This window comes from Balaenoptera borealis (assembly GCF_965194805.1).
Source record: "Balaenoptera borealis genome assembly, chromosome: 10".
NCBI classification, from domain to species: domain Eukaryota; kingdom Metazoa; phylum Chordata; class Mammalia; order Artiodactyla; family Balaenopteridae; genus Balaenoptera; species Balaenoptera borealis.
The window spans coordinates 73,033,377-73,057,119 of NC_138874.1; the positions used below are offsets into that span (position 1 = coordinate 73,033,377).

The 23,743-nt window shown below is 52.4% G+C and overlaps 1 protein-coding gene across 5 annotated transcripts in view; it reads left to right on the top strand.

The window, feature by feature from the left end:
* The first annotated feature begins 411 nt into the window (after nt 1-411).
* Nucleotides 412-23,743, top strand: part of CXCL12 (C-X-C motif chemokine ligand 12) — a 28,632-nt gene continuing 5,300 nt past the window's right edge. Inside the window, exons 1-4 of one of the 5 annotated variants that reach the window (XM_082407075.1) lie at nt 412-572; nt 4,598-4,715; nt 6,891-6,977; nt 9,626-9,840. In XM_082407075.1, the coding sequence (XP_082263201.1) occupies nt 512-572; nt 4,598-4,715; nt 6,891-6,977; nt 9,626-9,719 (360 nt within the window). In that variant the 5' untranslated portion in view covers nt 412-511 and the 3' untranslated portion in view covers nt 9,720-9,840. Of the gene's footprint in view, nt 573-4,597; nt 4,716-6,890; nt 8,485-9,625; nt 9,841-12,269; nt 15,495-20,370; nt 20,504-23,743 lie in introns of those variants that run through there. The other 4 variants (XM_082407077.1, XM_082407078.1, XM_082407076.1 and 1 more) reach the window with 4 other exon arrangements.

A 23,743-nucleotide genomic window follows, 5' to 3' on the forward strand; every position in this document is an offset into this window, starting at 1 on the left:
ACCCTCTTAGCTACCCGGGACGCCGCTGGCCTAGCTGGTCCTCACCTCTAGGACCGACCTGTTTGTTTTTCCTTGGTTCGCATTCTGTTCCCGCCTCTGGGACTCAATCTTTCCATCTGCATAATGGGAGCAGTAACCAGTCCCATCCGCGACCCTCACTGAGCGGCTGGCTTCCTCGGTGCAGGTTAGGCCTACAACGCAGGGCCCAGCGCAACCGAGAGGTCAAAGGCTGGGACGCACCGCAGTCCCAGGAGCATCCCGGGCGCGGAGCAGTGGTGGGAGGGAGGGGACAGGGGGAGCGGCCGCGTGGGAGGGGACTCTGGTCAGAGCCCCGGGCCGCAGGCAGAATTCGGCTCCAGGCCCGCCCCTTGCCGCGCGCCCGCCCCGCCCCACCCCGCCCCGCTTTCGCCTCTAAAGTGCTGGGCGCGCGCCTCCTGCTGCCGCACTTTCACTCTCCGCAGTCGCATACCCTCCGCGTCCTGCCTCCGTCCGCCCGCCGCCCGCTCTTGCCATGGATGCCAAGATCGTCGCTGTGCTGGCCCTCGTGCTGGCTGCGCTGTGCCTCAGCGACGGTGAGTGCGCCCGGAGACGGAGGCGTAGACAGGCGCCAGGCTCCTGACTCCGTGCGGGGCCACGGCTCCTCTGCCCCGGCCCGCGCCGTCCCGAGCGAACCTAATCCGCGCCGCTTTGCACCCGGGAGGTCGAGGCAGCCCACCTCTCAGGGCGCGCTCCCTCGGCGTGCGGCGTTTGAAGTCCCCAGCGTAGCGCCCCCCGCCCTGAGGCTCGCACTCCGCTGCCGAGCTCGGGTTCCCGGACGCGGGAGCGGCCGCCAGACCTCTGGCGGGCTGCAGAGCGAGGTCGGGCAGGATAACTGGGTGCGAGCGCGCCCAGGGCGCTTTCGGAGCCGGCGCGGGAGGGCGCGGAGGTGTGGAGCCGAGTCGGGAGCCGCGGGTCCCTGGCCCTTGACCATCCACCTCCCAGCTAGTGCCTTCCCGCGGCCCAGCTCGGTTTCCAGAGTAGAATGGGCTCCTGGCTCCGTGCGGGGCCACGGCTGCTCTGCCCCGGCCCGCGCCAAGGCGGTCTGCGGTTCCTGTTGGAGAGAGCGCTTTGCAAAGCCTGTCTGGCATCGCGACTTGCTTGTGGTGGCAATGCGATCGGGTGCAGCTGCGAGGCGTCCCTCGCAGTCTTACCGTTCCGAGCAGCTGTCGGGTTTGCGGCGATCGCCTGGCTGCGCTTCTGTACCGCAACGCGGTCCGCAGCGACGCGGCGAAGCTGGAAGCGCATCCAGACAGTGCCTTCCCTGCCTCTTCCTGGGGTCACCCAGGAGAGGCCCAGGGGCGATCCGGGTCATGCATGCGCCTGCCCAGCCCCCAAAACACACCTGCAGGCTGGCGCCTTTGTCGCCAGACGGGCGAGCACTACTCTGTCTCGGAGTGCGCGCTGCAGCAAAGTTGAATCGCCAAGGCTTTAGGCCGTGGGGGAAGGTGGTGTACCGTTTCACTGAGAGGGAGAGAGCTTTTTTCCTTCTGAGGCTTAAGCGAAATCTCACTGTCCTGTTACAGGACACCACGGCTGCAAACCAAAATAAACTGTTGCCTCTGAACACACAAAATAAACCATGTCAGCATGGTCAGGCCACGCTGAGCTTTCTTGGCTGCGAAGTTTCCAACAAATCGCGCAGAGGGTTGAAGGACACTGTGCTCGGTGCAGCTGAGGTCTGTGCAGGGCCCCAGGCCCTGGAGCAGTCTGCTAGGTGCCGGCTGAAGACCACCGCTGCGTTCTCGCTGGCCGGTGGCTGACCACCTGGGAAGTGTTCTTTAAAAGTGTAGCAAGTTGCTGGTCAGAGCCGCAGAGAGACTGGCACCAAAGGGAATTCAGAATTTTTCTGTAAGCTGAAAAAGTAACCTAGCCTGTGTCTTTACACTGACACTGACACTGACACCCCCAACCCAGGTCATGGGGCACACTCCGGTTTGGGTATTAACAGCTGAGTGGTTTGGTGAGAGTAGAGGTGTCATCATCCAGCTGTGGGAATGGTGCTTCTTCTAGCTGCCCCCTCCCCTGGGGAACTGCAGAAGTGACTAGAATGCAAGGACCCAGGTCCTTGAGTCCTGGGCACAGCTGACCTGGGGGGAGCACAGAAGGAGTGGGGGCCTCATCCACAGACTCCTCCTGACTCCAGGAAGGGTTGGTTGCTTGCCCATCTGAGTTGCCCTCTTGGCAGCCAAGTGGCCAAGTCAGGGTCCTGGGCTCCCGCTTGGTCGGGCTCTCCTTGCACGCATAGGCCAGAACGCACTTTTTGACCACCTGGAGCCTGTGTACCCATGCTGGGTCCCCTTGTTCAGGCTCTGACTCTGGCTCCTGCCCTCCCTCCATTGACTAACCTCAGCCAAGCAGCTGGGCCCCCGGCTGCCCTGCGCTTCTAGGGCTTAAAGCCAGGGTGGGCCCCATTCCCAGGCCTGGCTGGAGGGGCTGGCTTGGGGGCTCTTGTCTCTGCATTAGAGTGGAAGGACTGCTCCGGAGCGGAGCCAAGTTCACCAGAAGCCAAGTTCCCCCAAACCCTGCGTAACATCTGGACCAGTCAGGCCTCTTGCCTGTACACGGACCCATATGCAAAACAGTTGGAAAAGTTAGTAATATTGACAAAAAGCTGGCAGGAAGGTCACCAGGTGGACACAGCACCTAGCTCTCTTGGTAAGAACACTTGGGGCTCTGTCACTTTAAAAAACCTGTTGAAATTCTCCACTTGACAGGCAGGCAACTGGGTCCTGGGAGCAGGAATAAAAATTGCCTTGGAAGGAAATGGATAATCCCAGGAGGTGGAGAGGGGAGAGGAGAAAAAGAGAAAGCTTGTGTTCTGACCTCAGAACGGGCTCTGATTTCTGGCCTGATCGCCACTGCTTGGCTAATGGACTCAGAACAGCATCTCAGGGACATGGGGGAGGAGCAGCCCCCATCTTGCACAGCGCTGCCCCCAGCAGCTGTCATACTGTGCACCTTCCAGTTTGCTGCTCTGGGGTTGGGACCAGTCCTGAGTCACCAGTGGGCCCCACATGCCGGTTCTGCTCAGCTCTGAAGGACCCCTGAGAATTTCAGGGGAACCTGGAGGCAGGACACTCGGAGGGGAGCCTTCGGCTCTTCCTTTACCCTGGCCACCCAGCCCCCAGCTGCAGGCCACTTTCCCAGGTGATCTGGTTACAGGGCCATACAGACTTCTGCAGGGACCCGGTGCACTTGCTAAAAGCCAGGCCCAGCAGCGACTTTCTGGACTTAGCCCAGGTGTAAACCTGAAGCCTGCTCCAGGCTCTCCAGTGCCACGAGTCACTGAGAGCCTTGAAGCCAGGCTTTCTTCTTCCTGGTTTTCAGGGAGTCGAGTTTGGTCTTGGGGGGCCAGGTGGTCTGCTTTCCCCCTGACTTGTTGGCCATGCCACCTCTCGACGGAATTCAGCCTTTAGAAAAAAAATGAAGTCCCTCACTCACAAGCTTCCCCAGCTCTCTTGCCCCAAATACGGAACTTCAGAACCACCAGGAAGCCTCTGGGAGCTCTGAAACAGGCAAACTTTTTTTTTTAATCTCTGGACTAAATATTCTCAGACATACATTTAATCCCTGATGAAAGGATCCACAAATTCAAATAATTTGGGGTATTAAGTAGGGCTTGGATAAAATCTGCAGAAAACGCGTACACATACGCGTGCGCACACATACACGAGCGCACACATACACGAGCGCACACATACACGCACACACACACACACACAAATGTCAGTACCCACCCCCCCCACCCCCCAGGGCTTGCAATTCTAGACTTCCAGGGTGAGCTGTGGGTTCTGCAGGAGCCCTTTGCTAATTTACACTAATGAGTGTCAATTATGGCATTTTGCAAATTGGTGAACTGGCAAACAAAGATGTAATACAACCCAGGAGGCTGGAGCATCCCTGCACAGGCAATGAAAGCCACGTTTGCCTCCAGCCCTGGAAGTGCAGGGGAAAAGATGGGCCCTTGCCTGCCCTCTGGGGACGCCCAGGTAGGAAGCCAGTGGGATTCTTTTGCGGTTGCCTTGGCTTAAGGTAAATGTGAGGACAGTGAAGACTGCAGGTGGGGGAGGGGAGCATTCCCAGGGCAGCTGCAGTGGCTCCTGGGAGAGGGCGAGCCTGGAGCCTCCTTCTTCCCCCTCCCTGTTCCCTGAATCGGGAAGTCTTTCTCAGTTGGCCCTGGAGGAGTTTATTTTGCAAAGGATAACTAGGAACCTCAGTACCTTGGACTGAAACAGTTCTCTCCTGTGATTAATGTCCTTTATCTTGAGACACCCGAGCAGGGGCCTTCCGATTTTAGCTTCCCTACCCTCCTAGGGTCCAGCTCTCCTCAGGTCCTTCTGGCCTCTTGCCCTGCAGAAGCTGAGCCTCAGCCCACTCAGAGCTCCCTGTGCTGCCCAAGGGAAAGGTCTCTGCCAGGATGCACCCGTGACTCCTCCCATCGTTCCCCATCCTACCCTCATTCCACCATCTGATCACTCAGCTGCAGACTCAGACACGCTTGTATCCCCAAGGCCTGGCAGGATAATAACAAGCTGCTTTGTTCTCATTACCTCTCTAGGGAAACCGGTCAGCCTGAGCTACAGATGCCCTTGCCGATTCTTTGAGAGCCATGTCGCCAGAGCCAATGTCAAGCATCTCAAAATCCTCAACACTCCGAATTGTGCCCTTCAGATCGTGTAAGTCCGAACATCATCCTCCAGGGATGTTACATTTGATGGGCATAGTAACACCCAATGCGCAGACTTGTTAAAGCTAGAGAAATGACACATGCCGAGTGTCCAGGCTCGAACCTGGCATAATTAGAGGCAGCTGACAGTACCACCAGGCACGGGTTTCAAAAGCTGCTCTCACCCTTGGTGCCCTAACCCTTGGTGCTGTGCTCACTCACAGAGGGCCCTTGCCTCTTCTTTCCAAGCTTCCTCCCTTTAGTGCAAGAGATGGGAGCACATTCAGATGCACCCTTAGACTGGAGAAACATGGGATTCACCAAAGTTTCTTTCTGCTGAAGTACAGTAAATTAGCCAGCCCCTTGCTGGTAATAGTTCTGCCAATTTCAGGGCTTTGGTGCCCTAATTTAATCCTTTATCACATAGCACAAACTCACAAGACTCAAATTCAGTTGAAGTCATCGTTAAACTGTTCGGTGAAACTCAAAATTACCAGCTCACTTAACTGCATTTTCTGAAAGCCAACACACAAGGTTTTAGTTTTGCTGGTGTTGATGGCAGCTGCTAACATTTGATTTCATCCATGTGGGAAACGAGACATACCAAAATCACACATACATGAGACGCTAAGATCTCTCCTGGAGAGCAGGAAGCTGAGCCAAGTCCAGAAAGAAAGCCACACGTGGCCGTCCATTGCTCGGCCCTCCAGGGCCCGTGTGTCCCCATGCCGCTCACAGCGAGCTTGGCTGTGTGTCTAGATGTCGGGGAGTTGAGGCTCGGGGTCTCCCGGGCAGAGCTCACCTCCTGAAAAGTCCCATCACTAAAAGCAGGACGGGGACACAGCAGTTGGAGCAAAAGCTACACCCACCTGACGACTTTCCACCCAACACCAACTGGTTTTAGGTTTGACTTTTCTTTTTCTCTAGCCTTTGCTGCCTTGAATGTGTTTGTCATTTACAATATGCTTTAGGGCACTAGAAGACGAATTTTGTTTTTCCATTTTCTTTGCTTGTAATAAAATACTCTCTTTTGAGTAGTATTTAATCAGATAATGAATTCAGCGAGGATGGGCCCACTTTGTGGTGCAGACTCTGTGGGTTCCCTTGCCTCGAGGTTGAAGAAGCCAGATAGAATCCTCAGGTCTTTCGGGGCAAACATGTTAATAAACAGCAATCCCCAGAATTGGACCTGGATCCGCCTTGCTCCGAGCCAGGCCCTCTGCACAGCTCGTTGACTCAACAGGCAGGCTGTGTGAAGACTCCTGGTGTCCACGAGCCTCTGTGCTGGCCGCACGGGTCCTCCTAGACCCCAAGTGGCTGGGCGGTGGTGTCCTCGGGCTGCTTGAGATTACCTGGTACCCAGGGGCTTTATGGAGAGGGATCCAGAGATAAGTCCAGGTCCTCTTCCAGGAGTCTTCAGGGAGGGAGGCTCTGAGTAAAGGTGAGAATTGGGAGGAAGGTGCAGTACGAACTTTCAAAGAACAAATGAGACCATGAACATTCAGTGAACTTGTAAAATCTCTCTGGAAACCATTTTCTGGCAAACTACCTACCCTACCTCTCCCCTGCCCTCCCCACCTGCCCCCACTGTACTCTCACCTCTCCCCATCCCCCAGACTATGCGGTACCTCTTTGTAGGTCTCCTGCCTCTAGGCTTATTCTTAAGTCTGTCTTCCATGTACTATCAAGATGGTCCATCAAAAGAAAAATCTGCTTCTGCCACCCCACAAGTTCCCGTCATAAACAAAATTGCAGATGAAGCCCCACTGCTTTGCCCCTTACATCTGGCCGTGGGCTTCTTGAGTGTCCTGTCTCCCAAATTCCTCACATCCTCTCTGCACTGTTACCCCTTTGGGCTATTTGCTCTTGCTTTTCCTTCCCCCTTTACTTCACTTGCCCAGCTCCTACTTATCCTAAAAAAGCCAACTCAAATGTTCCCTGTGTGAATTCTCCCTGGACTCCTTAAAGACTTTTCTTCACTCCCCGGTGTCTCCGGGGTAAAACTTGCAGCACGGCTAGCGCTGTCTCCCCAGCACACCTGGGGTTCCTCCCGAGCCTGAGCCTGCCAAGCGGGGCACCCCGCTCCAGTTGGGTCCTAACCTGGGTGTCGGATGAGCAGATGTCCAGGTCACAGCCATGTTCCCTTCCGATCAGCTGCACACTGTCGCCTCTTCTGTTTTGGCAGGGCAAGGCTGAAGAACAACAATAGACAAGTGTGCATCGACCCGAAATTGAAGTGGATTCAGGAATACCTGGAGAAAGCTTTAAACAAGTAAGCACAACAACCAAAAAGGACTTTCCACTAGATCCACTTGAGGAAAGCTAAACCCGTGTGAGATGAAAGGGCAAAGGTGTGTGGGGGAGGAAGGCCTGAATGGTGAGGACCAGGTGTGCCTGGGGGGCAGCGCATTGACCTGGGCACGGGCGAGAGGTTTGTCCAGCATGTAGACAACTGCATTTATAGCCTACGGTACAATATCGCAGCGTGTGTTCATATGTGCCCCGTACCTTTCACATTGGCTGTTTTATAACTGGGGTTTTTCTAAGAAATTGTATCATCCCAATAGCATTTCCCACCAGTCGGTTGCCTCATCATCATCACAATCATCATCATTCTCATTACTCTTTTTTAAATCGATGATTACTTCAAGCTTTGTATTTGGTTTGTTTTGGAGATTCTCCTTTTCTCCCCCGGGAAGTCTGAGCACAGTCAGGTGATGGCCAAGCAGGGAGCTCAGATAAGCATCCTTCCTCCAGAAGCTGAGGCTCGGAGGAAGACAGTGGGCGACTCCTGCAGGGGGTGCCCCTCCTGAAATGACAACCCACATGCTGACCAGTGCTAGGCGGCGGCCACTACCTTCACCTCCTCTTTCAAGCTCAGTGATTGGATGGGTGGGCTCCACGTAGAACCGCCATCACCGGGGACTGTGCTCAGAGACCCTCTCCGGGTCACTCCCGGCCTCTCCCTGCCTCCCGGAATATGCTTTCATCTCGCTTCTGCTTCTCGTTTCTGTACGCACCCAGCTGGAGGAGGGTGACCGCAGGGGCTCCCACCCTGTGGCCCCCTCCTCCCTTTGCCCGCCCCTCCTCTGCAGGCCCTCTGTGAGATCCTTCTCTGGCCTCCTCCAGAACGGGGCTGGCCCTCTGCTGGGGGTATGAGATCACGTCTCCTCCTTCCCACGAAAGGCGGTCTTTGCAGAATCAAATGCAGTTTTCAATCTGAGAGCTTGCTTTGAGGAATTTGGGTTCTGTGATTGCCTCTGAAACCTATGTATGCCATGGTGGCTCTACAAACTCTGAGGTTTCTGAAATCAGAAGTGAAAAAATAGATGAATCAATGAGCCTCTTGCCACTAACCCCTCCTCCTGAAGCCACAAGATGGTTTCAGGTTCCAATCAGAAATGTTGGCAAGATGAAATCCCCTGCATAAATGTGATCCACAGATGGGCCTGGTGGTATTTGTAACTTTTTGCAAGGCATTTTTTTATATATATTTTCGTGCACAATTTTTTAAACGTTACTTTAGTAAACAAATGTATTTCAGAATATATTTATAGTCGAACAATTCCTATATTTGAAGTGGAGCCATATGAATGTCAGTAGGTTACATTTCTCTATTACCATAAACTACTGGCGATTTGTAAAGAAATATATATAAGTGTGACTGCAGCTTTTTAATGTTACCCACAGTGTATTTTTTCACTTGTACTAAAATTGTATCAAATGTGACATTATATGCACAAGCAATAAAATGCTCATTGTTTCATGGCATAAACCTCCTACTGTATGTGGGAATTTATTTACCTGAGATAAAGTCCATTAGTTGTCAGACATGGGGCTCACACACATTTCTGGAATTTATTCAGATAAGCTGGCCTGCTGGTCAGGTGCCTTGCATCCCTCCTGCCGAGTTCACATGCAAGTGACAGCACATGGGCCTTGCTCAGGAGCAGATTAGATCTGCAGCTCAAGTTTTTATGTCTTTTTTTTTTTTAAAACCCGGTAGAAGCAGTGGGGCTAGTTGTCTGAAGAATAATATTTGGCTCACTAATTCCTTTTCCCCTTCTTACTGCTCCTCGGTTCTCCTAACATCCCCATGTAATCTCCAGAGACTCAATCCTCATAATATCCAGCTTTCACATTTTCCCATGTAAAAATCCCATAATTCCAGCCCATGGCTAATATCAAGCTTTCTCAGGAACAGGTGGCCTTACCCCATACATCATTAAATACCATTCAGCTTGAATCATTTTAATGTGACAGTCAAGAGCCAATTGCTCTAATAAAGTTGCTCTAATAAAATTCTGCTAACCAGCTCTCTCCCTTGCTCTCCAGAACAATCCCAGTCATTCCCAGGGGGTGCACACAGGCATCCAGAAAGGAGAAGGTGGGATAAGGCTGCCTTCTTTCTCTTCTCCTGGATGGCCATCTGAACCTTGGGCCTCCAACCTCCAAAGCTTATTCGATTTGAAATGCAGAGATTTTAAAGATAAAGCAGAGAGTTCAGCCCTGCATTGAGATGTAAAGAAGCCCTAGGAGAGCAGGTTGGGGTGAGACAGAAGACCAGTCAGGCCTGGCCCTGGGCGTGCCTTCCCACCCTTTCGGATATCAAGTCCTCATCCCTGTTAGAAGCCTCAGGCAAGAGCGGGAACCAGGGGCAAGTTGGCAAATGGCCAACTGCTATAACCAGTTCACGGGTATCTGTGTTCTGGAAGCCCGTCTAACATTTTTTTGAATTGGGGAAAATGTCTGATTTATTTTAATGAAGTACTGACAGACAGTGCTTTGCCCAGGGGCCTCCAGGCCTGCGACTAAAGACAGGGTTAAACAAATACACGGGCCACTTTTAAATATTGTGCAGACTGAGAAAGACTCCTGTTTATTTCAACGTTATTAATGGTTCTACTAATTTTATCTAAGGGGGCGCAGAGAAGAAAAAGTGGGGAAAAAAGAAAAGATAGGAAAAAAGAAGCGACAGAAGAAGAGAAAGGCTGCTCAGAAAAGGAAAAACTAGTTATCTGCCACCTCGAGAAGGACCACAGTGCACTCTGCTCTTGTGTCTCCCGGCGCTTTGTAAATCTGCCCTAACCCTCCTCCAGGGCAGAGCCCCTGCCTCCCGGGCGGGCGCTCAGACTTCCGTGGGGGAGCAGCACTTTGCCGCCACTGTGGCCACCCCGGGTCCTGTATTTATGTGCTTTTTAGGGCCTTTCCTGGTCTGCTAAGTTAAGAAGAAAGTAGTTGTACAAAGACCGGGGTTGGAGTCTGTGACACGGAGCCTGTGTGCTCAGGACTCTATCTAGAACAGCCTGGGACTCCGGAATGGCCCAGGGCTCCATCTAGAATGGCCCAGGGTCTCTCTCCAGCATCACCCTGGGCTGATGAGCCTCCACCCTGCCCTCCGCTCCCTCTCTCGCAAGGCCCATGATCACGAGCGCTCAGAGCTCACACAGCTCCCCACTCTTACAAGCTGCGTTCCCGTCTGAGGCCAGCGTGTGGCCACCTGGCCTGTGCACAGAGCGGTCTGCTGGCCCAGCAGCCGGCATCTCACCCAGCAAGGGCCATGTGCCTGATACCCTCTCATCTGCCACTGCCGGTGGCATCACTGCCTTTGTGGGGCAGAGCTGGCTGTGGCCGTGCCATTTGCAGGCGATAACTGACTCCTTTCCCCAAATGCCTGTTGCCTGGCTCTCCACCACTCTGCCACCTGGGGTAGGACTTTTCTGGCCGCTCCCTCCCTGGGCCTGGCACTGTATGAGCGGCTTTACCTCCAAGCTTGGGTGGGTTTCTTCAGACCGTGTGGGGAGAATGGCTGACAGCTCTGCATTTCCAGAGGGCAGTTGTGGAAATGCTTCTCAGGGAGCCTCTTTGCAGGGCAATTCACTTTGTAGATTCTTTAAATGGGTCCCTGATGCAGAGGAGGTGTGTGAAGGGCCTGTAGCTCTGGGGACTCCTAGCCTATCCCCTTCCCCCTTCTGCGTGACCCCAAGTGATTAAGTTCTGGGACACAGCCGCCTCAGTCCTCACTCACCACCCCGACCTCAGCACACATACACACACAGATTCATGGCTCAGCTTTCTTGCCAAGTCTCTCCAATTTGGGCTGGAAGGAGGGGGATCACAGGGGAGAGCAAGGCCCTGACTTTAGTAGTGCTTTGAAAAGGGAAACCTTGAATATCTACTCTTCTCCCCATCCCCCTGTCACACAGGGACACACACTCACCCTGTACCCCAGACCCCTGGTCATAATTTCAGTACATGGATCCAGAAAGACGACATGGTTGAAGGATGGAGCACATGGATTTCAGGAGAAGAAACCCAAGGTCCTTGCCTGTCACCTGGGTCACAGAGCGCTGTGTCCCCCTCACGCTTTAGTGCGCTCCTTTTAATTACAGCATAAGGAATTAGAGCCATTACTTTTCCTCACTGGAGAAGTGTCCCCCTAGGGCACTGTAGCCAAAGACTTTTACTTCCCACTGCCATCCCTTGTACCTGGCTAACTCCCCCAGCCTGTGGCCCTCTTGCCAGCAACAGGGATGGCAGGCCTGCTCCCGGGCGTGTGGGTTGCCCACTTACCTCATCCTGCCTGTGGTGCCTCCGAAGGCCTCTGGATGGCTGCTGGGCTATCCAGGGCTGCAGTCCTTTCCGTGGAAGCCAGCAGCAGTGCTGGTCTGCAGGACCTTGGCCAGGGTAGCGCTGCTCTTACAAAAGCACCTGCAGAGGGTCAGACCTGTGACTCCACGCTCCCTTTTTCACACCGCAGGAGCAGTACCTTTCTGTGCCAGAGAGGGTGACAGGTCTGTTCTGGGAGAGCTGTTTGCCCTGTAGCAACTGTGGGTCAAGCTATTGCTTCCCTGAGGTAGGCAATAGCTTACAAACTGCTTTCTGCAGTGCCCAGGGAGACAGCATCTGCCACCTCTCCGGGGGGAGCCGGGGCTGCGGGGACTCAGAGGGTTGGACCCACATTAAAAAACATAGGCAAGCCCCTGTCTGTCCTTATATGACTCCATTGGCCCTGGGGCCTCACTGTATCTGACCAGCGGGCCTCAGCCCCGCTGAAGGCAGGGTCGCCGTGGAAGAGCCGAAGAGCCGGACCTCCATTCCGTTGTGGGTTGAAACTGACTAGGCAGCGCTGGCGCGTCTGCCACCGGGTGCGCATGCGCGGTCCCAGTGCCGGCTGCCTGGGCGCCTAGCTCCGGGGCCACTCCGCCGCGCCAGCTCAGAGGTCCTGGGGCTTAATGTCTATGCTGGGCTAAGGCATCGCGCTTCGTCCTGCCTTGTGACCACTGTGCCATGCCATCTCCGTGCCCTTGTCCGTCCATCCGCCCTGTGCTTGCTGTGCCCACCTGCCCTCTCCGCTTCCCGCCTTCCATCTATCCTTCGCTTCTGCCATGCTGTCTCTCTCACTTCAGTCCCCCTGCTCAGGGTCTCGGAAGGCAGAAGCACCGCAGAGATTTGGAAATCAGAGGTGTGTCCCCGGCTGGAGCGGGACTCAGCGTCTCAGGTGTGCGGCCCGGCCACTGCAGGAACCCGCCTTAATGGTGTCTCCCTCTGTTCTTGTTAACAGGAGGTTCAAGATGTGAGAGGCGCAGGTTGGGTCAGACGCCTGAGGAAACCTTACAGTAGGAGCCCAGGTCTGAAATCAGTGTTAGGAAGGGTCTGTAGCCACTCCCCTGCACCCAGGCAGGCCTGAATGCATTTCCAAGGGCCTTGTCTTGCACAGTTTGCCTTACTTCACCATTTGATTATGTAGCAAAATATATGGCGTTTATTTCTCATTTAGTCTGATTATCCAGCGTCACTGGCGACAGATAGGAACTTAGATTAAGGCCATTCTTTTACCTGCTTTGTTATAATATCCTTCCCACGGACCCCCTTATCTAGCCAGAGGTTTCTGAGCTGTGCAGGCTGGAACCCCAGACCGAGGGAGCCTTGCCCACATCACCATGTCCAGGGTGGAGAGCCACCAGGAGGTGTCAGCACCAGTCAGCGTGGGCAGAACTTAGTGAAGGCTGCCCTGTGCAGGGGCGGGGGGGGGGGGGGGGAGAGGTTCTGGGGCGCCAGGCAGGAGCCTCACCCTTCCTTAGGGTGAGAGCAGGGTTCTGCCTCTTTGGCGAGTACCTCAGGGCTTCCCTGAGCTGAGGCAGGCAGGAGTGTGAGGCCAGGGTAGAGTGAGATTCACCCCTCATCCCAAGCTCTCCTCTACATCCCATCACGTCCTTCTCATCATTCTCTCTCTCATCCATCATCATGTGTATCCAAGACTGTCTCCATGACCCAGGAAAAGGACTCTCTCAAGAGCAAAGCTTTACTTTAAACTGGGCACCAAGAAGTAAATCAAAATGTCTCGTGTTACCCGGTCCTGAAAGCACTGTGCACATCTGTGGCTTGTTTGGGATATTGTCCATTGTCCAATCCTGTGTTTTTGTTCAAAGCCAATGTCCTCCGTGCATGCACTGTCAGTTCCTCAAATGCAAAGCCTGAGAGTGAGGAGATGCCCCTTGGGGCCTTTGACCAGGTTTCTGATTAGGGCTGTGATCCTTTTGGATGGAACCTTGTATTCCCCATGATCACAAACCCATGTTGAATCAACAGAGCCCAAGGGAATTCGGTTTGCAGCAGTATGACCTTCGAGGATGCAGACCCTCAAGGCGTCTATAATTGTTGGTACCTCAGAACTACAGAGAGTTTTGCCTTCATGGTGTCAGCATTGTTTGGGGAATAACAAGAGAAGAATTTTCAACTTTTTTTTTGGTTTTGAAAGCCCAATCCATAAAATAATCAATCCTGGACATGAAGATTCCTTCCCAATTAAAATCTAACCTCATTTTTTTCACCATTTGATGATCCCATCATCTCCTAACTTTGCACAGTGGCCCCTGGACCTTCTCTGCTGCCGCTGTCATCTTGTACTTACAGGACGTCCAGCAGGGCATTCCTCTTAGAAAAGAATGGGCTGGTTGGGAAAGTAGCTAAAAAATCCTGACATTTAGGGTGTTTCCCTTTACTGAGAGCAGTTTGTAGAGCTGCATTAAACAGTTTAAAAATCTCACTTTCTGAAAAGGTAAGCACTTGAGGGGTTTTGGCTTGTTTTGTTTTTCATTTGGTCTCACTAATACTTTTCCCCTCTGGTTAATTTTTTTTTAATTAAGAAAGTAGAAAAAAAGAAGGGCAAAACAAGGAAATGTATCAATTGACAGGATGATGTAAATAACATGCAGAAAGTATATTCTTGTAAAATAATCTTGAATTGTAGGTGTTCTCAGATTTAATAATCTTTGGGTTATCAGTAACATGTGTTAGGCATTTCCATAAATATGCCTTTAAATTAGATCTTCACGCAAAGAGACGCAAATCCATCAACCAAACAAAAATTCACATCCTCAAACCAGCTTTGTTATATTGAAAACAATAGAGTATGGAGGGGCCTTTACTAGTTATAAGGGATACAGAGCTGGTTTCAAAACCCTCTTCTGAAGTTAACCTGTCACTACAGGGCTCCTGAATTAGACATGAAATGATCGAATTTTCAGTGGGAGAGTCATTTTCCAAGTAATTCAAGACATTTTAACATCTCATGGAAAATTTGGAATTATCATCCCCTGGAACCCATGAACCGGAACCATTAAATCTCTTTCTCCAAGAAAATTAACATGGCCCTAAATAAATCTTGACTACAGTTAAGAATAATTTTTGTTTCTCCCCTATAGGGGGAAAAATAGATAAGAGGAGAAACTGCAGGAAAAATGATTTGTGTGACAATCCCTCTACTTGCAATCTGCTCCTAAGTGGAGACTGCCCAGCTAAAGCAAATATGCATTTAAATAGTCCATTTGCAAAGGAAAAGGCTCTCCTGATCCCCTTTTGCTTTCAAAATACAAGTTCCGTGGATCACTTTGATTAGGGGTCACCTAGCTGTTCCTCCTGGTCCAGTGCTGCCTCTACCTGACCTTCCCTTGGGCTCCATGTAACCTCCAGGGTGGTCCTCCACTGCCAGCCTTTGCATCAGGACCCAGGCAGAGAAGACTTGGGGGGACTGAACTCACAGACGTGCTGTGTGTTGGAATCTGAATCTGTGCCTTGTGTTGTTTTGCACTGTTCTTTGTCCCACTCCGGCCAGCTGCTGAGACCCCAGCGAGACACACGAAGGACCCTCTACTTATCTGCCTGTCCTCCAGAAAAAGGAGGGCCAGCTTTGAGCAGAGGGCCTGAGTAGCAAAAGTTTGCAGCCCCCACTGTGTGAAGTCCAGAGAACTTCTAAGCCTTTTCACTGGATCCGATTTGACCTTCCTTTTCTGACTGCCCCCTGGTGTTATCACTATGGGATCTCTCACTGGGAGTTCATCACCTTTCCCAGGTGGTGCATCCTTTTGTAGCTGGATGAGAACTGTGGGGTCCTGATCTCTCTATGCATATTCCCTGGGAAATTTCCCATCCCTGGGAAATGTTCCCTGGAAACCTTCAAGTCCCCTAAGGAGACCACTGACATTGTCAAGTTGAAAAATCCCATAGGCTGTTATTCTGCAACCTCGCTGGACTCTCAGTCTCTGAGCAGTGATGGGTTCAGTGTTAAATGTGATAAATACTGTATTTTGTATTGTTTAAATTGCATCTCCCACATAATGTGAAAATGGTCCAGGAGAAGGCAGCTTTCTCTATGCAGTGTGCTTTTTTTTTTTTTAACAAGTAACAACTCCTTTTGAGAAACAACAATTTCTACTTTGAAGTCATATCAATGAAAAGATGTATATGCACTTATAATTTTCCTAATAAAGACATGTACTCAAATGTAGCAGCCAACGGTTTGAAATTAGTGTTACCATTTGGAACTCTCCAGACTTGGTTTTTCTTCCTCAGACCCAACACGGAGGGGTTGTGTAATTCTAGCTGCAATAGTCAGTGAAAAACAGGCCATTGTAATCATACTCATCATAGGCAAGAATTCTGGGGGCAGACTTGCGTCTCCTAGTCTGTGTCCTTAGCAGGGGGAAAGGCTCTCCCTTTTCTCTGAATGTCCTTGGTTTTGCTGGAATCCCTTCTTAAAAGCGAGCCAGCCTGCTACTTCAGAAGGGATAGTTTTGTGCAAGGGCCTGGGTGATTGCCTGTCAGCCATGGGGAAGGAAACTTCCACTCTGTACTTCTCAGGCTTAGTAGAAGGCAACAGAGGTCCCGTCCCCGAAGGCATGGCCCAACACCCAGCACCTTTAGTATTTTCTGTCCTGCACTGGGGCCTCTGCTGGAAGCCAGATGCTGATTCAGCCAGCAGTGTCCTGAATACTGGGGACAGGGGCTGAGCCCAACAGACAGGGTTCTGTCCTCACAGAGGTCGGTCAGCCTTTCACACTTTCCACCACATTCTCTCTGATCCAGTCAACCATGCTGGAAAGGAGAGGCCAGCACGAAAGCCCCCAAATGCCTAAATCCAGATTGTTCTGTCCTCCAGGCCCTCTTGCCCACATGCCCAGAAGTGACCACGTCACCCCCGTGCTCAGTACATCCCGGGTATTTCTAGGGTGACTGCAGTGTGGTTACCAAGTTTCAGATTAACTGGAGGGAGGAGGAAGGGTTAGAGAGACCACGTCAAGAGGCAGCGCGGCGTCCTGGGACAGGCGTGGCAGTGAGGATTAGCAGGCCAGTGCTTGAATCCTGGTCTTCTCTCTGCTCACTGTGTGATTTGAGACCCCTGCCTGACTCTCATTCTCCCCATATAACGCTGGAGCTTAGAATCACCAAGAGTTGTGAGGATTAGACTGGGATCCTGTGCGTGGAAGCCGTTTTGCTCCCTCTCTCTCACCCCACTGCTCCCCGGGGTCTAGTCTTGGGATAAGAGCCTGCCTGCCTCTGCTTAGACCCTCAGCAAAGCTCTGATACCAGCTGGAGCTCAAAGTGATCTTAAAAGTTGAGCTTCACCCGCTTAGCCGACAGATGGGGAAAAGTCTGTTGGTTGGGTCTTGTAGGTGTCCCGGTGCCTGTGCAGTGCTGGTCCCAGCATGTCCCACCACTATCCTAGCACCAGGAACTCACAACCTAACCTCTGGGTTAGTTCCCCAGGATGATGTTGACTCTTCAGAATGATGTTGCATTAAAAAGTAATAATAATAAATAACTGAATCCATGTCCTATCATGCTTTACACAGCTGATGGCCCTCATTTAGCCAGCCGACAATCCCTGCCACGCCAGGCCCGGTACGAGGTGGGTAGTATGGATACTGTGGTGAGCAAGCTGGCGTGCCCCCTGATCTCAGGGAGCCTGTAGTCTGCGGGACTGTCTTGCAATTAAGTGAGCATTTTCGTAAAGCGTGGTAATGTAGGTCAGGGTGCATCCAGGGGTCAGGGAAGCTTAGAGCACCATCGAGGGCTCCTTAAAAGAAGTGCTGCTGAAGCTGAGACCTGAGAGAAGTAGATTATTTCCAGGGAGGGGAGTATCTACTGACCCATGAGGACTGCCCTTGTGAGCCCACGTGGGGTCCTGCTGTGGGTTAGAAACGGGAGCTTATTCTGCCAGGGGCGCAGCTCCCATGGGAAGCCCAGCATGAGGGCAGAGAGAGCTGGATTTCAGCCCCTCACTCCCCTGCTGCAGCCTTGCGTAAGGCACAAACTGCACAACGGCGGCTGAGATGGGCTGGGCCCCCCCATGAGGATGGGGTCCTGACAGCTGGGAAACATGATGAAGGGGTGCCCTCGGTACAGCTGATTGCATGGTTTAGACACCTGACCCTGGCTGCCCGGTCCAGTTTTCTGCCCCAGGAGTGCAGAGTTGTGATTCACACTTCCTCGGGTTGTCTGGGTTTCTCTGTGCCTACAACTGAGAGCCTTGTTCTCGGGAGTGTGGGTAGCTGGAGAGAGAGAGACGTAGAGAGAGCTACAACTGGATGAAACAGATTCAGAGAGAGAAGGGGGGTGAGAGAGCAGGAGGCCCTAGATGCAGGTGAGAAGTGGACAGAGAGGTCCGGCCACACCCCCTGCCCTCGGCTTCTGTGTGTTCCAGATAAACCCCTCTCAAGAGCTAGGATGAGGATTTCTGCTAATTACACCCAAATAACCAGCATTGGAGGCAATTAGACAGGCATGGGGGGCAAGGCAGGTGGGGAGCAATGAGGCTCTGGACATGGGCTCGCACTTGCACAAGGAATCATTTTGGAGACCGCCCTACCTCCTCCCCAGCCTCCCCAGGGGTCTTTTCTGGGGTTTGTCCCTGGCTTCAGCTTGAACTCCAAGGAAAGACCCCTCAGCCCTGTGCTTGCTACCCTGTTAAGACTGATAAATGACCCAGAAGCATCCCCTAAGCCCCTCCCCCCATAAAAAAGTACACAGATTCTGTTTAGGACCAAGATGCCCTTCCTTCCCTGAAGAGCACCAACCCAACCTGCCCAACATAAATGGTGGTGAGACGGCTGAACCATCAGCCTGTGGAGAGTGCTAGCCCAGCCCCAGATGTGTGGAGGGGAGCCTGCAGTCCACCCACAGCCTATGTGTCCAACGAGAACAAACTGGGACAATGAATTCTCAAGTGCATCCATCCCCAGGGCATCCCCTGCTGGGCTGCAGGCTCTGTAATGTCCTGTTGGGATTGGGGGAGCTCTGCGGTGAAGAGTGCTTGTCATAGTGGGTGTTTAACAAACATTTGATATGTGAGCTGATGTCCTCGAGTCGTGAGGCATCAACAGACCCTAGCAGCAGCTTCCCGGGCAAGCCACAACCAAGCCCTGGTGTTCCTACCTGGGACTGGAGCTAATCTCAAATTCCAAGGAGGTTGTTCTGCTAAGTTTCCAGAAGTTAACACTCATTTTAGAGCAAATGAATTGCAGCTACCTCTTGACCCATGAAACCAAACAGAAACAAAGCAGAGTGAAGCCCTAGATGGAGAGGGGAGAGCAGAGTGGCAAGGGGTGCTTATGGATTGGGAGGCTGGGTGGGAGGAGCCTTGGATTTGCAGTGAAAGCGAGTAGCTGCGGATTGCTGTATGACCCATCCCCAGTTCAATCTAACTCAGTCCACAGGGCGCCTGCCTGCACCTCTGTAGCTGACTGGAGCTCAGAGAAAAAAGTACATCCCCGCTATCTGGTCTGTTTAAATTCCTGACACTCACCAGAAGTGGGTCCTTAGTGCTGCCACACTTCCCTGTTCCATTTGCTCCTCCTTCTCCTGGGTGCTGATTCCACACTTTCCTCTCTCTTTAAATCTTCATCCCCCTCTCCCTCCTCACTCCCAGCTGATGGTCTGGTATCTATGTCAGAATAAAAGGAAGAGGTAAGAAGGGCATTTCCTTGAGCTTCCCCTCTCATCCACTGTCTGTCCATCCTGTACCCACTGTCACTGCTGTCACCTGGGAGTGGTGCCCAGTGCTTCTCACCTGCAAAAGGACATCTCTCCTAACTTCCCCCGTCTCCTGCACCATCAATCTTTCACTCTCTCCATCATGCCAACATGCTATGATAGCTCCCTTGGAAAGCAAAACAAGGCAAAAATAAAAACAGCCTCTATACTGTATCTTCTACCCCTAGGTCCCCCTACAACTTCTACAGTATTTCTGTTTATCACACAAAAGTCCTCAGAAATGTTGCCTGTATTTCCTATGTCCACCTCCTCTCCTCTCTCTTTTATCCTTCCTGAACCCACCCTACCACTCACTCCACTAGAGCTGCTCTTTGTCGAGGGCGTCATTGAGCCCTGCTGGGAAATCGAATGGTCGGTTATCAGTCCTCAGCTTCTTCAATCTCTTGGCGTCATTGGACATCGTGGAACACCCTCCTGGAAACACGTTTTCTGGTTGGCTGTCAGGAGGCCACTCCTGGCTGTTTCTTTGGCTTCATGCCTTCTTGTGTCTCTTTGCTGCTTCCTTCTCAGCCTCCAGACATCATCCAGACAGGGACACCCCGGGACTCAGTCCTCAGATGCTCTTCTTAAGCACCAGGTGAACTCACTCACTCTCTTGGCCTTGAACTCCATGTGAAGGTTAAGGAAACCAGTGATCTCTCTCCTGGACTCTCACCTTGTAAGCTCAGCTCCTCCTCTGAAATTTACCATATGCAAAATGAAACTGCTAATTCCCAATTTCCCCCCAACCTGCTCATCCCGATTTCTGCAAATAACAACTCCATTTCTTCCAGTTGCTCAGGCCAAAACCTTTTAGTTGTCTTTGATTTATTGTATTATCTTACAGCCCTCAGCTAAACCATTACCAAACCCAATTAGTTACCTTCAAAATATATCCAGAACCCAATCACCATGCTACCATCTGATCCAAGCCACAGTCATCTCCTCTTTGAATCCTTACACTAGCCCCTAAGCTGGCCCACCGTCATGTCCTGCAGTGTCCTCTCAACAGCAGCAAGGGTGGCCGGGCATGGTGATGTCACCCCTACTCAGACCCTCCAGTGGCCAACAGAGGCTTTCACCTGTGGGTCCCTGCCATCTCTCTGATGTCACCTCTCTCTACTGTGGCCACGCTGGCCTCCTCTCCCTTGAACAGGCCAGGACTGCCCCTGGCAGAGGGCCTTTGCACTTGGTGGTCTCTGCCTAGAAAGCACATGGTTTACCCCCTCCCTTCCTTCCGTCTCTGATCGCCATCACCTTGTCAGAAAAGCCTTTGCAGACCCCCCATCCCGTACAGCCGCTCCTCACCTGCATGTGCGCTGGCACCCTATCCTGCTTTTTTCTGTCCACAGCACCGCCTGCCGTGTTTACTTGCTTGCGGACTGCTTCCCCACAGGAGAGGTTTAATACCACGCAGGAAGAGAGGGGCTCGGTCTGTTTCACTCACTAATTATTCTTTGCGGCTGGTACACAGAAGGTACTAAAGAAATATTTTTTGAATGACTGCCTGATAAATCAACAGGATGCTATCATATTGGATGCTTTCTTTGCTCATCTCTAAAATAAAGATAGCCATGCTCGCAAGGTTGTGCGTTCATTCATGCACCCAAGGTCACACTGGTCAGTCGTTACTTGGATCCAATTCATCTTACTCTACTGTCCGTATGTCAGTGGTCACACACATGACCCTTCTCTAGAATCCCCTGTGCCTGACCCTTCCCCCTGAAGTCCCCATCACATGAAGAACTACAGTGGTTCATTTCCTGTGAGTCTAGATTAAAGAATCATCCCTTTCCCCAGAGGCCCCTCCTTCTGAGCGCTCCTCCCCCCGTGGGGACCTGCACACACTCCCTGTGCAGACCACGGGGGCGGCGAGTGCTGGGCTGGGGTCCAGCTGGCCTGGGCTCTGCAGCCGGGGGCTCAGGGGGAGGACGGCCACGGCCAATACAGGTCCCCAGGGACGAGATCTCTGCTGCTGGTGCTTCATCACAGGCAGTGGATGGCTGGCCAGACCTTAGGACCCAGCAAGAGCCCTAGAGGAAAATGATTCCAGAAATACTGAGCAGAAAAGAACAATCTACAGGGATCAGCTACAGGAAACGGAGGCTGTGTGACCACAAATAGACACGAGTGGGAAGTGACAGACTGGAGGGGTTCCCACCTCCGTAACCATCAGGATTCCCGGCCTCATTTCTAGGGGTACCCAGGTCTTTCCCACTGCCCTGCCCAGGTGGAGGGCTCCAGGCACCTGGATGCTGCTGGCTTGGCCTAAAGGCAGATGCTGGCAGCCAGACCCGGGAGGAGGTCCGGCCAGCGGCCGAGAGCTCGGGAAGGTGGGTGGCAGCAGGGTCTGAGCTCAGCTTTCCTGAGCAGCAACCAAGCACTGCACTGCAGCTGTACAAGTTGCTCGGGGGGAGGAGTGACCGGTCAGCCTAGAAGGCCCCAGATGCAGCCACAGGCTCTCACCTTGTCCTGGCCTCTTCCCAGGCATTTTCCTGAACACGGGAACATCAGCCCAGGTCACACAGGCTTGTAGGCCGTGAGGAAACAGCCATTCTGAGCATTCCTGAGCTCTGGGGGAGGGGACTGTCCTTCTGGCCACTGTGGGAACCCCCAGCACCATGCCGAGTCCTTGGCACCTAGGAACGAGGCCTGTGAGGGACCAGCTCTTTCCAGTTCTTCCCCTGACAGATCACCTGCCCAGCCAAGGCCTGCCCCCTGCTCAGGAGGCCAAGGGGAACCAGAGGCTAATGCATTCACCACGCGTTTCCTTATGTGGGCAGGACAGAGTTCCCAGCGGGGACAAACAAACCCCTTGGTCAGGTGCTTTCCATCCTGCTGACATTTCTGGTGCAGCCTGTACCTGACAGGCCCATAGCAGTACTTTCTAGGCATGGTCTTCTTGTCCTCCCAACAATCCCACGAGAGACCAGCCCTCTCCCGTGTGATGGACACAGGCACCAAGGTCCAGGGCGGCCATGGAGCCTCCATGTCTCAGAGCTGGGACGTGGAGAGGGCAGATCTGATCCTGGGCATTTTGGCTCCAGTGCACCAGACAACCCGTCCTTGCTGTTTGCAAAGCAGAGCCCCAGGCAGAGGCGGTGGGCAAGGGCTGCCGGGTTTCAGATCCCTTCTGCCCTATATGGCCCAAGCGTATTTCCAGACCCCAAATGAGAATCCATTTAGAAGAAATGCTAGGCAAACTCTGGCTGTGAAGTCAGTATAGCCCGTCAGAAGCAGCAATTTTTAAAAATGAAACAGCACTGAATAGAAAAGAAGAGAATAAATTGGAAAATATGGGCATATGTCACACTTTCTAAAGGGAAGAACAATTCACACGTGTGTGTGTATGTTTCATAACGTCAAATGCAATTTTTATTGTAGACAGTGGTCAAAAGTGTACCGGTCTTGTGTACATAAAACCCATGAATGTGTCTCACCCTCCCTGAGTAGAAGGAAAGAAGTTAGAGGATAGCACTAGATTTCCTTGATTTAATGAGTTAAAAAAATTCTTATGTTTCTAAAATGAGGATGCAGTAATAATAACAGTATGCATCAAATGGCTACTTTTTTTTTTTTTTTTTCTTTCCTAAAGAGCTGTAGGCTTCTCTAGAATAGCAAAATCAGATCTAACCCACAGGGTACTTTCCTGGCCCATATTCTCAAGTGGCAGGAGGGCAGGGGCCAGATCCCCATCATTATGCCTTTCCAGGGAGTCCAGTTCCAAAGGGGACCCCAACTGGCCTCCCCAAGCCTGGTCTGTACTCGGGAAGCCCAAGGAGCAAGGGCCTGGAGCCTGGGTCCCAGAGAGGGGAGGGCCTGAATCTCAAGGTTCCCAAAGAGTGAAGCCAGAGGGAGTAGTCCCCCGGGCAATAAAGAGTATCAGTGATGCTGTTAAGATGCCCTTTCAGTGTCCTTAAAAATGGAGCGATCCTGGCCCCGGATGTGCCCAAACAGTCCCAGTGTCTGCCTATTGTCCCAACAAAATCACTAATAGTGCCCTTTCTCTCTCAGAATGTCCTAGTTTGAATGATAAATTGTATGGCCGCCTTATCAAAGGATGAATGAGTTTGTGGACTCCGCTAAGTTCATGCCTGCTTCTCCCAGCTCTCTTTCCCCTCTTTCTCCTCCCTTCCCTTCAGGAAAGCCTGAGCAAGCCTCAGGTCCCTGTCCCACTTCCTCCCCTGGCCCTCATCTCCTCTGCTCACCCAAACCAGAGCTGCTTTCTGGGGTATCTGAATCCCTGGCCCAGCCTTGGGAGCCTCATTCTCCCCAGAGGCCAGGTACAAGATAGGGCGGCTGGCCCAGGAAGAGGAGACATCAGAATCCACAGAGCTTTTGAAGAGTCACTGGACCCACAGTCAATGCCCACCTGTCCCAGACCACACTGGGGACCCAGGGAAGCCTCTGTACCTCCCTGAGCCCTGCTCTCCTTGTCTGTGGTTCCTCATCTGGAGCTCACAGAGAGGGGAGAAGGGACAGCCCTGGATTGCCCTGGAGGTGGGCAGGGCAGGCGCCTGAGTGCAGGGAAGGTACCAACGTTGCATTCATTGCATCTTCCTTGTGCCCGGCACACAACACACACTAATGGGTGCTCACTGCAAGGGAGATGGTGTTCCTATTTTGCGTATCAGGAAAGTCAAGTTAAGCACTTTCCCAAGCCATGTGCGTAAAAGTAACAGAACCTTGAGTCTCCACGTGTTTTATTGCACCATCTGTATCACC